The following is an 11,728-nucleotide window of genomic DNA, read 5'->3' as shown; positions in this document are numbered from 1 at the left end:
CTAGTCCTCCTTGGGCCTCTCTATGGTGAGAAACGTGTCCGCAATGGCTGCCTGTCGTTCTGGATCGCCGAGGGGCTGTTTCTCACGGTTCTGCTCAGCCCTTGCCCTTGTCCAGGATGGTGAGCGCAGGCAGCTGGCACGGGGCAGTGGGTGTAGACCTAGTGGAAAGAGGGCAGGCAGGAGTCAGCTGGGACTTGGTGCAGGCAGTACCAGGGTGGTTCCAGCCTGTCCCTGGCCTGCTGGGTCCCCTGTGCTGGACGGGCACACAGACACTTCTGGAATCTGCAATGGCTGCACTGTGAGCCTGGGTGGGGGTCCACTGTCACCTAGTTGCACCTTGCTCCTCTGCTGCCTAGTGTGAACTGATCAGCCTCTCTGGCTTGGTTTGGCAGTGGCCCTGTTGAGGTCTCTATCAAGCTTCTCTGGTGGCCCAGTGTAGACTGCACTCTGCCTTAGCCCCGTCATGAGTCTAAATCTCTCTCAGGGGCTGGACTGGGTTCTGAGTTCTCAGTACTAAAACCACAGCTTCCTGGATCCTGGTCCTAGCCCATCATACATGTGGTGTGCAGACTTCAGGGCTGGGAAGGGCTGCTGCTGGGACATAAGTGGAGCATGGTTGGAACCAGCCTAGGTCCAGGCATTTATGCTTGTTTTGGAGGCTCACTCATCCTCCCAACCTGGAGTCACTGTCACACCTGGGAGTTCACAGCACCCTAGGGACCCTGTGAGTAACCAGTCCAAGGGTGGAATTCACAGTGTGGGTATGCTGGTACAGCTCTGCACTGGGCCAGGCTATTGTATGTACAGGGCAGGGGAGTGTTCGGCTGCCTTTGCTTCCCCAGCACCATAGCTTGAGTTGGACCTGTGCAGTAGTGTTGGTGACCACAGCCAGCATTGACACTGTCACCTGCTGCTTGGCAGTCTGAAGCTGTTGGTGTCTTGGGAGTCGGAAGGCAGACTCTACTAGCCATCTGGGTGAACGCTCCTATCTCCATCCTGAGGTCTGATCTGATATGCTTGCCTTTGGTTTAGGAGATGTTCCTTTGTTTGTTTGTTTGTTTGTTTGTTTCTTTTGTTGTTGTTGCTTCTCAGGAAAGGAAGGGAAGGAAGCTGTGGAAGCTTGGCAAAGAGAACAGTGAGTGGGGTGCTGTTGTGGCTTGGCTATTAGGTATGTAAATGTAGAATAGTGGAGGAGAAATTGCTCAGATTGGGGATGAACCCACACCCCAACCCGACACATCACGATGCTGTCCTCACCTGCCGGGGAGTCACTGGTAAGATTCTCATCATCGGAATCGGCAAACACCTCGGCCAGCTCCTGGTCAGACATGTCGGTCAGCTCGGTGAGATCCAGGAGGTCAAAGTGGACCTCCAGAGAGGAGACACTGCTCAGGGGCTCTGAAGGAAGAGGGCATACCATCATCCTAGGCCCAGCTGCCTTCGTGGGCTTGCAGGAGCCTTGTGTGAGTCTACAATGTGTCCCTTCATGTGGGGTTGAGAGTCCTGGTGGGTCTACACTGTGTCCCCTCGTGTGGGGCTGAGAGTCCTGGTGGGTCTGCACTGTGTCCCCTCGTGTGGGGTTGAGAGTCCTGGTGGGTCTACACTGTGTCCCCTCGTGTGGGGCTGAGAGTCCTGGTGGGTCTACACTGTGTCCCCTCGTGTGGGGCTGAGAGTCTTGGTGGGTCTACACTGTGTCCCCTCGTGTGGGGCTTAGAGTCCTGGTGGGTCTACACTGTGTCCCCTCGTGTGGGGCTGAGAGTCCTGGTGGGTCTACACTGTGTCCCCTCGTGTGGGGTTGAGAGTCCTGGTGGGTCTACACTGTGTCCCCTCGTGTGGGGTTGAGAGTCCTGGTGGGTCTACACTGTGTCCCCTCGTGTGGGGTTGAGAGCCCTGGTAAATCTTCCTGGCATCTCCCTGTGGCCCAGGCACAAGCCAGATCTTTCTTTGAAGCAGGCTTGGCCAGTTTGAGCCTTGACCCACCTGGTCCTCTGTGCACCCCTGAATCTCCACAGTCTTTCATGGCTTTCATTGTGGAGATCTACATCTTGGCTCATGGAAGCTTTTCTGTGAGGGCTCAGCCCTGTGTTTCTGTGTTGTAGGCTGCCTGGCTTACTCTATGGGGCTCTGGGTTCCGTGGAGAGTATGCCAGCTGGGATACTCACGCCTTCTCTCTGTGACCTGCAGGAACCCTGGGGCTGGGACTGTAGGCCCTCCCTCGTCCTCTGTCACTGGTGTGTGGCAGCCGTCTCCCATCCCATAGGCTGTGACATCCAGGGCAGCTTGGGGCACCTCGACATGCTTAACAGTCTCTGCAACCAAAGGCACAGTGTTAGCTGCAGATGGTTGTGGTCCCTGTACCCCACCCTGATGGGGCCAGAGAGGTAGGTACCTCAGGCCTTTGAAGCTCTGGCAATAACTCAAGAAGGCTGGTGGCTGGCCCTCTTATGGGAGCATGGGGAATTCTCCATGGAGGCTGCCCCTCCCTCAGGCCCAGCCTCACTGTGGGTAGGGAAGGGAACGCCAGAGTCCAGTGCAGCTCAGGATGGGCAAGTCCCATCAGCTTGGGGCCCCGAGTCCTGTCTGACCCCTGGTCTGTCTCTCCTTTGTGGAGCCTTCCTGACCCCAAAGGCCCACTTCTCCCAGTGAAAGGAGGGAAGTAGACGGATGTGGGGCACAGTGGCATCTTTCCATGCTTGGGTTGCCTTTGTTGCCCTGCCAGCCCCACCTCATCCCTTTTTAAGGTATATCTGCCACCCATCCCAGCCACCCACCCCCTACCCATTCCACCACCCACCAACCAAGGGGGTGCTGCCTCGCCCAGGGGTCTCCAGAATGAAAGGCAGGCACAGCATTCTGTGCTGCCCTCTGGACTCCAAGGCACCATGTGACCTGGACAAGACTGCAGCCACGATTCCACCCCTGCCCTGGTTCCTGCCATGGCCAGCCCTGGTGTGGCCATCCCTTAGAGTCCCAATGTGGAAATGTCAGTTTTCCTCAGCAGTTCTAGATCCTGTACCAGAGGGACCTACTGTACCTTTCTGCCCATATCTGAGTAGTTTCTCAAGTGAGCTGCTGCTGCACCTGTCTGTGGTTCTGTGGTCAGAGGAATGACCACTGTCCCAGCTCACACAATCATCACCCGTTTGACCACCTGAGGCCACATGGGTGTGTCTGGAATTCCAGGATGTTCAACAACAGGATCCAGGGCTCTTAGCACAAACCACTGCCTGGGATGGGATGGCGTATGCCCCTGGACACAGTGGTCAGCAGCCTGGGTGTCACTGGGCAGGACTATTGGCTCTCTGAAAGGTAAGAAGATGAAGGTGCAGCTGCAGAGCTGACTGGGTGAGGACCCCCTGACCCAGGCCCTCCATCTCCATCGCCAAATGCTGTGTCATTGTGTGGCTATGGCTCAGGCACAGAGTATCTAATTCCCGTGTGTCCATGGCCTCTGGGATGTGGTTTCTGAGCATTCTTGAGAGGTGAAATGACACCACCACCCAGCCTAGCAAGGACATTGCCCATCCAGAGGACAAAGGATGTGAAGGACTCGGCTGTGAGCAGGGCATCTGGAGCCTTCCCTTGCCCATCAGCAGGGCTGGGGGGAGGGGGTTAAGGCAGCAATCCAGATGGCCCCAGGGTTCCCCCACTAAGGGTATCACAGTGTGTCTTGTATCCTGCAGGCCTGTGCAGCAGCTAAGCTCGGGGCCATAGCAAGTGCAAGGCAGGGGTCTAGACCTGCCACAGTCAGGTTGGGGCAGGCAGTGCACTCCAAGGCGTGGCCAGCTCAGACCCCTGAGAGGAAAGCAGAGGTGCAGAAGCCCTTTTCACTCGCCTGGGTTTATAGGCCAGGCCCAAACCCCCATCCCTGGAGCAGGCACCTCAGTCCTTGTCTTCACCTCTGTCTGAGGGACACCCAAGCCGGAAAGCCCTGAGATCAAGCAGACCTGGAGTGGAAGAAGCTATTCATCAGGAAACCTCCTCTTCAGACATTGAACTCCACCTGGGTAGGTAGCCCTGGGTTAATAATAGTAAGAACTGGAGGCCGGATGCCAAGCTCGGCCACCTCCTGCCAGCACTGATCTGGATGGTGGCCTGTCTGGGGCCAGGTGCCAGCAGAGGGAGAAGAAACCTCTCACCCTGGTTGAAGGGCCTCTGGACCCCAATCCTGGTGGAAAGTGGATCTCTGAATGAAGGCGGGACAGAGGTTGGGTTCTGTGTAACAACCTCTTGCTGAGTGGAAGCCTCGTCGGTCCATGTGACGTCACTGCTGGGGATATGATATCCAGGCAGGTGGGTTCAGAGGGGGCTTTACTTCATTTGTGGTAAGATATGGGCATGCTGGAGGCCGTGGTGAGGTGTGGGTGCTGCTGGGGGCCACAGGGCAGGCTTCTCTCCACATGCGGTGAGGTCATAGCTCTGCCCCCAACCACTTGACCTGTGGAAATGGGATTCTGCAGTCCTGCCCCTCCAGGCGTCCCCAGGGCTGACTACTGATACCTCGTGCTTTGCTGTTGACCTATTTTCTACCACGTTCTAGACTGGGAGAAGTTGGCCCAAATCTCATGTTCCCTGCCCTGAGCTGAGAAGTGGTTAATGAAGTGAGTGGATGAGGACCGAGTAGCTGCTGGGAGGCAAGAGCTGGGGGCACCGAGCTGCATTCCCAGTACTTGAGAGCCCCCTGAGGGCAGAGCCACAACCTCGCTGGGAGGGAGTTCCACAGTCCTGCACAGGTTGCTCACCTCCAGGGTTAGTCCTGGGAGGTTTTCACAGTGCTTTCAAAAGCCCTACCCTTCAGGCCTCATTTCTGAGTTCAGATCTGTACCAAAAGGCCTGGATGCGGTCTGGGGCCTGGGAGGGGGGCAGGGGCCCCAGCATACCGTTCCAACCCTCCAGAGCTCAGATTACCCAAATCCTGGTTCCCATATGGGATCTCCTGGGATCCCACTCAGGCAAAACCTCTAGCCCCTTTACAAATCAGGAAACGGGGCCAGGGGAGGTGAGGTCCTGCTGCCCTTTGCTGGGTCCCCAGCCACATATTCCAAGTGGGCACCTGGGAAAACATTTGTTTTCACAGTGAATTGGGCTCTGACGTCCCTGCCTGTACACTGGAGTCTCAGAAACCTCAGGGAGGCAGTAGGTCCTTTCCTCAGGGCGCAGAGAGAAGCCTTGAGCCCCTTCCCAGGGCTCCTCATTCCTCTTACCACAGTCACCCCCAACCCTGCTGGAGCTGAGAGGGGAGAAAACAGGAGACGTGAGTGGGGGTGAGGAACGGCTCTGAGCTCCCCAATCCCTTCCCAAACCCACAAAGCTGCTCTTGGGAAGGCCCAGGGTCTGGGACTGTCCATAGCCAGAGAGGGCTCTGCCCCACCAGCCCCTGTGTGTGTATGAGTGCCCAGGGGGACTGAAAGAGGGCTCCCAGGCAGGCCACCATCCCCCAAGTCTCGGCTTCCAGAGGAAGCTCTGCATGCCACCCTTATACCTGCGGGCTCCCCGGGGAGATCTGCAAGACACCCAGGGATACCCCAGTCCTTCTGGAAAGGGGTGTGGGAGGATGGGGTATTTCCTTATAGAGGATCTCAGTCCTCAAGGATCCCCAGCAGCCCACGGGGTCTGTGGGAAGGGGGTGTGCCATGCACGTCCCCCTCCCAGAGAGACCGGCCACACCTGCAGCCTCGACAGTCCCCTGCAGATGACCAGGAGCCCGGCCCGGTCCCACGCACCTTTGCGGCCTTCTGGCCCTGCTCTGGACCGGGTCTGCCCGGAGTCGCGGCTGGGGCAAACAAAGCAGACCCACAAGAAAGCCGGCATTGAATCCCGGCCCCCACGCCCCCAGCTCCCTGGCTCTGCTGAAAGGGGGCGCGGAACACAACTCTGGGTCCCCCAGCCAGGAACGGGGCGGGGAACGAGGGGGCGGGGACCGGCCTAAGCGCCCCTAGTCTGCGGGACCGGCCGGGTACCCCCTTCCGCCCCCCAGCTTGGGGCCAGGCTCGGTGGGCCTGGGGAAAAGGCGCCGCGTCTGGGGGGTCCTGATGCTGGGTCGGCACTCACCTCCCGGGTTGGCGCTGTCTGGGGGCTCCATGCGGCTGCTGGGTTCTGCGAAGGGCGCTGGCGGCGGCGGTGGCGACAGCAGCGGCGTCACCCGGTCCGGGCGCCCCAACAGCTGCGGCTGCGGCGGCGCGGCCCCGGCTCCGGGCGCACAGCATCGGGGCAGCGGCCGGGGGGCCGCGGCGGCGGGGAGGAGCCCGCGGGGCGGGGCGCACAGCTGCTCCCGGGCTCGGGTCCCCTCCGCATCGCCCCCCAGTCGCGGCAGGACAGGTGCGGCCCCGCCCGCCCCGCGCGCGCCCCCTGTCGGCCCCGCGAGCCCCGCTGCTGCCCCGGCGGACCTCGGCGCCGCTCCGACGCGCCCGGCCCCCGTGGCCTCCGAGCCCGGCCGGGTACCCCGGGCTCCGGCGAGCGCTTCCAGCAGCCGCGCCGGCCTGCGTTCCTCTACCCGGGCTCTGTCGTTCGTGCGGCGCCGACAGACTGCGCGCGGGAGCCCTGCGGGGCTGGAGGGGAGGAGCACAAAGGGCGGAGGGGGCTGCTGCGGCGGGGGCCGGGCCACAGGCCCGAGGGAGGGCAGGGTCCGGGCGGGCGAAGCGCCCACCGGCTCAGTCCGAGGTGCAGACGCTGAAGCCGGGTGCAGGCAGTGCCCGTGCCAGGGTACGCACCAGGGCCTGTGCCAGTCCCTTGGGCACGGGTACTGCAGTAATTCTTCCGGAGGCGCTGAAAACCTAATGGGGAAGAAGCTGGGTCCAGAAGGGGCCGTCATTTTCTGTAGTGCACAGCCAGCACACGAAGTTACAAGTCGGATCATGGGCCCAGAGAGGGTGGTCACTGCAAGTCGGAGCCCATACTCTTCACTTTTACAAAGTTAAACCATGGGGAGCATGAGTTTGTTTCTGGCAGACCTGACTGGCAGAGGATTGAGATGGGAGGATTCCCACTGGAACAGCTTGCAGGCAGGCAGGCATCGGCTCAAAGCTGGGTTCACAGAGCTTCACCTCCTCAGACACGGAGTGCAGTCAGCACCGGGCAGGCATGGCCTCTCTGAAAGGAGTGTGGGTAGTTCCCATCTTCTTTTAGTTTATAAAGCTAATAGCAAACTCCTGGTTAAAACATTCTGGAAAGATCTTACGGCCCATGGGACAAGCTGCGAGTTGTCTGAGAGTCAGGGGTGAAGTTAAGCAACAGGGTGGGGGGGAGGGAAGCTGATCTATAGGTGGTCTAGGAGGGAGATGTGACTGGGCAGGTAACCGCTGGGGTGGTCACATGTCTCAGAACTGTCCACTTCCTTCAGAACATTGTTTCGGGGCAGAGGTTACTAGGCTGCCCGCTCCCCAGGAAGGCTGCTACTAACATCAGATAATCGTGTGGTGCTGTGAGGAAGCCCAGGCCACACAAGAGCTCAGATCGCAGCCAGCATCCAGTATACAGCCACAGACTCACAGCTGGACATAGACCTGGGAGGGGTTGGCAGCCAGCCACAGGCCCACAGTTGGGCACAGACCTGGGAGGGGCTGAGGAGTGGAGCCTAGCCTGGTTGTCCACCCCAGGAGCTGTGTGAGCAGACCACATGCAGCCACTGTATTGGGGCACTGTATGTTAGGGTTACTTGCTACGCAGCTAGATCACTCAATACTTTTGTCAATCCAAGAGATGAATAAATGGGACAGATGGGTCTTGTCAAAGGTTCCCAGCTGACTCCAGAGGCTGTTTCATGAAGAACATTTTCAAACGCACTAAAGCAGGGAGAGTTGCACAACCGACCCACTTAAGGCCCAGATCCAACACTTAACCACCTTGTAACTGAGCTCAATGCTCCGTCACCTCCTTTTGCAGGTGAGCTCTTTTGAAGTAAATTCTGTACACAGAGTATCATTTCATTTTGAAATTCCACATTCACCTCTAAGGGAAAATCTAGTGTTTTAAACATTTTTAAAGATTTATATATTTTTATTTGAAAGGCTGATTTACCAAGAGGAGAGACATAATGAGAGAGAGATCTTCCATCCACTAGTTTATTGCGCAAATGTGCACTATGGCCAGAACTGAGCCAATCTGGAGACAGGAGCTCCTTCTGGGTCTCCCAAATGGGTGTAGGGGCCCAAGGACCTGGGCCGTCCTCCTCTGCTTTCCCAGACCATAAGCAGGAAGCTGGATGGGAAGTGGAGCAGCTGAGACATGAACCAGTACCAGCAGGTAGAGGATTAGCTTCTTGAATTACTGCACCAGCTCCTTAAGCATTCTTCATACCTTGATGTCCATGTCTTCAGTTAACCTGGACAAACAAGCAGTCATGTTAGAAGAACCCAATGTTGCACAGAAGGGTCAGTTGATTTGACATCTTAAGGCTTGCTTTGGGATTTTGTTGGAAAATAGGATGCCATTTATTTGGGTCTTTGAGCTGTACAGCTTGATGCTGAATAAAAGTGTCTTAAGCCACACATACTCAGAAAAGGCTCTTTTTGTTTTTATTTTTATTGGGAAAGTCAGATACACAGAGAGAGGCGACAGAGAGGAGAATTTTCTGTATAGTTTACTCCCAAAGTGGCCACAACAGCTGGAGCTGAGCCAATCCGAAGCTAGGAGTCTCCTCCAGGTCTCCCACACGGGTGCAGGGTCCCAAAGCTTTGGGTCATCCTAGACTGCTTTCCCACAGTCAGGCAGCTGGAAGGGAAGTGGGGCCACTGGAATTAGAACCAACGCCCATATGGGATCCCAGCGTGTTCAAAGCAAGGGCTTTAACCGCTACGCTATTGCACCACACTCTCAAATTCTGTTTTAAAAGCACAGGTCACAGTAGGCCCTGTTGGCAGCCAGGGCTCCTTCCCTATTTATGTCTGTAATCCACGCTGCTGAACCAGCTCTGCTGCTGGTTTGTGACAAATAAATATGTTGTCCAGGCTGTCCTGAACTAACCCTCTTGTTCTCTTTTTGCTGCAAGAAATTGAATGTATTTGTTTAGTTCAGGACTCAAAAGCAGACAGCTGCAACATATTCACACAACCAGTGTGAAGCACTCAGCATATGGGTTCAGCCATCAGCAGTGCTATACGCCCAGCCAAGCCTCCTCCAGGAGCTCGTCTCTCCATCCCAGTCACTGAGGAGCAGGCCCCTGTCAAGCTAACAGAGCCCGGTACTGCAGTCCTGGCTCCTGGTTGCCCAGACTTCACTCAGGATGTGCAATAAATCAAGCACAGCTCATGGCCTGTGCAGGTCGAGTCAGTTCAGTGTCTGGGTGGGTGAGCAGCAGGACTCCTCATGTGTGAGGCATGAGTCCCAAGCATATCCAGTGGACTTCCTTCTCTGTTGGTAAGAAGTACCTGAGCCCATCTGGGCAGTGTCCCCAATACAACTCTGCAGAGAAGTGTAAGGGTCTGAAGTCTCAACCCTCAAAACAAATGTGGAAAGACTTGTTGCAAGGAATTTTGAAAGTGCTCAAAGTAAGTGCTCATCAGATAGGCAGTGGCTGCTGGAGTATGTATGGCACTTTGAACATGGTTGACTGTCAGGAACATGTTTCTAGGTCCTCACCCGAGAACGGTGGCACACTGCTGGGGCCTCTTCAAGAAGGGCTGTTTTTATTTTCTAAAAGATGTATGTGCACCATAATATTTAAGTAAAATGTGAAATACTCATATTAAGAAAAAAATGCATGTGAAAGGCAGAATAAGAGTCAGAGGGAGGGAGGACGACCTCTCTTGCTGGCTCACCCCTGAGATGGCCATGATACAGAAATTGACCACCTCTCCATAGTCACTTGTGGAAAAGAAATAGCTTTTGTTTTGTTTTGTTTTTAGAAATTTATTTATTGGGCCCTGGTGGTGTGGCCTAGCGGCTAAAGTCCTCGCCTTGAACGCCCCGGGATTCCATATGGGCGCTGGTTCTAATCCCGGCAGCTCCACTTCCCATCCAGCTCCCTGCTTGCGGCCTGGGAAAGCAGTCGAGGACGGCCCAATGCATTGGGACACTGTACCCGTGTGGGAGACCCGGAAGAGGTTCCAGGTTCCCGGCTTCGGATCGGCGCGCACCGCCCATTGCGGCTCACTTGGGGAGTGAATCATCGGACGGAGGATCTTCCTTTCTGTCTCTCCTCCTCTCTGTATATCTGACTTTGTGATAAAATAAATAAATCTTTGAAAAAAAATTTATTTATTTTTATTGGAAAGGTGGATATACAGAAAGGAGAAGAGACAGAGAAGAAGGTCTTCTATCCGATGCTCCAGGTCTCCCACTTGGGTGCAGGGACCCAAGGCTTTGGGGCCATCCTCGACTGCTTTCCCAGGCCACAATCAGGCAGCTGGATGGGAAGTGGGGCTGCTGGGATTAGAACAGGTTCCCATATGGGATCCTGGTGTATTCAAAGCAAGGGTTTTAACCGCTATGCTATCGCGCCAGGCCCAAGAAGTAGCTTTTATTTTACTCTAGAGAACATCAGCTTGGATCCCTCTGTAACAGAGAGGTTTTTTTTAAGATTCATTTATTTTTATTACAAAGTCAGATATACAGAGAGGAGGAGAGACAGAAAGGAAGATCTTCTGTCCGATGATTCACTCCCCAAGTGAGCTGCAACGGCTGGTGCTGCGCCGATCCCATGCCGGGAACCAGGAACCTCTTCCAGGTCTCCCACGTGGGTGCAGGGTCCCAATTCTTTGGGCCGTCCTCGACTGCTTTCCCAGGCCACAAGCAGGGAGCTGGATGGGAAGTGGAGCTGCCGGGATTAGAACCGGCGCCCATATGGGATCCCAGGGCATTCAAGGCAAGGACTTTAGCTGCTAGGCCACACCGCCAGGCTCTGAGTTTTTTTTTTTTTTTTAAGATTTATTTTTATTGGAAAGGCAGATTTACACAGAAAGATCTTCCATGTGCTGGTTCACTCCCCAAATGATCACAAATTTGAAAGGCAAATTTTACCTAGAGAAGGAGAGGTAGAGAGATGTATCTATCTGCTCTCTGCACAAATGACTGCAACAGTCGGAGCTGAGCCAATCGGAAGCCAGGAGCCAGGAGCCTCTTCCAGGTCTCCCACATGGGTGTAGGGTTCAAAGGACTTCAGCCATCCGCCACTGCTTTCCCAGGGCATAAGCATGGAGCTTGATGGGAAATGGAGCATGTGGGAACTGAAGTTGCACCCATATGAGATGCCGGCTCTACAAAGGCAAATACATAATGGTCAGCTTTGGGGCTATCACAATCCTGGGAACTTCCTGAGTTGTCGCACCCAGTATTTTCTCTTATCCTGGGCCTCCTTGTCTTCACCAGATTTCACTGTTCCTGTGAAACCTGGTTTCTCGGTTGGTTAGTGCCCGGGGCGTCCTGCACGTGAGCCTGGCCTGCTCATTTCAGCCACAAAGCCAGGGTTGATCCGTGCGGAGCTCTCTGTTCTCCCACGCCTTGGCCTCCCAGCTAGGCCGCCTTCCCCGACGCGTCCACCCTGTCAATCTCCATCCCTTGGTGGCCCCCTGACTCACAGCCCCGCCCCGAGGGGCGCCGGCCCCGTCGTCGTCCGCGTCCTCCTAGTCCTCCCCGTCCACCCCGTCCACCCCGGACGCCCAGGACGCGTTCCCGCCGTGTCGGGCGCGACGCGCGCAGTCTCGCGAGGATTCCCAAGTGCGCGTGAGCGCGCGCCCAGCGGTTGCCGGGAGACGGCGCAGGCCGAGCCTCCCTGTTGTCTGAGGGGCCGCCG

The 11,728-nt window shown here is 56.3% G+C and overlaps 1 protein-coding gene across 2 annotated transcripts; it reads right to left on the bottom strand.

The window, feature by feature from the left end:
- On the bottom strand, window positions 1-6,319 carry DBNDD1 (dysbindin domain containing 1). Of its 2 annotated transcripts, none has more exons than XM_058675006.1 (4): window positions 6,052-6,316; window positions 2,163-2,309; window positions 1,258-1,398; window positions 1-158 (listed from the first exon to the last, which is right to left on the bottom strand). In XM_058675006.1, the coding sequence occupies exons 1-4, from the start codon at window positions 6,080-6,082 to the stop codon at window positions 1-3; spliced, it is 477 nt and encodes a 158-aa protein (XP_058530989.1). In that variant the 5' UTR covers window positions 6,083-6,316. The 2 variants fall into 2 exon arrangements, with proteins under 2 accessions (XP_058530989.1, XP_058530991.1); XM_058675008.1 differs by having other exon boundaries at window positions 28-158; window positions 1,258-1,318; window positions 6,052-6,319.
- Between the last annotated feature and the right edge of the window lie 5,409 nt (window positions 6,320-11,728).

Source organism: Ochotona princeps, chromosome 16, assembly GCF_030435755.1.
Source record: "Ochotona princeps isolate mOchPri1 chromosome 16, mOchPri1.hap1, whole genome shotgun sequence".
NCBI lineage: Eukaryota > Metazoa > Chordata > Mammalia > Lagomorpha > Ochotonidae > Ochotona > Ochotona princeps.
The sequence above is the reverse complement of the archived record's forward strand: the minus strand, read 5'-3'. Positions and strand labels throughout refer to the sequence as shown.

Bases quoted from the DNA above. Each gene is read 5' to 3' on its own strand.
- DBNDD1 (XM_058675006.1), bottom strand. From the start codon at position 6,082: ATGGAGCCCCCAGACAGCGCCAACCCGGGAG. The intron at 2,310-6,051 runs GTGAGTGCCGAC...CTTTGGTTGCAG, and splicing joins AGACAGCGCCAACCCGGGAG to AGACTGTTAAGCATGTCGAG. The intron at 1,399-2,162 runs GTGAGTATCCCA...CTCTTCCTTCAG, and splicing joins GCAGGTCACAGAGAGAAGGC to AGCCCCTGAGCAGTGTCTCC.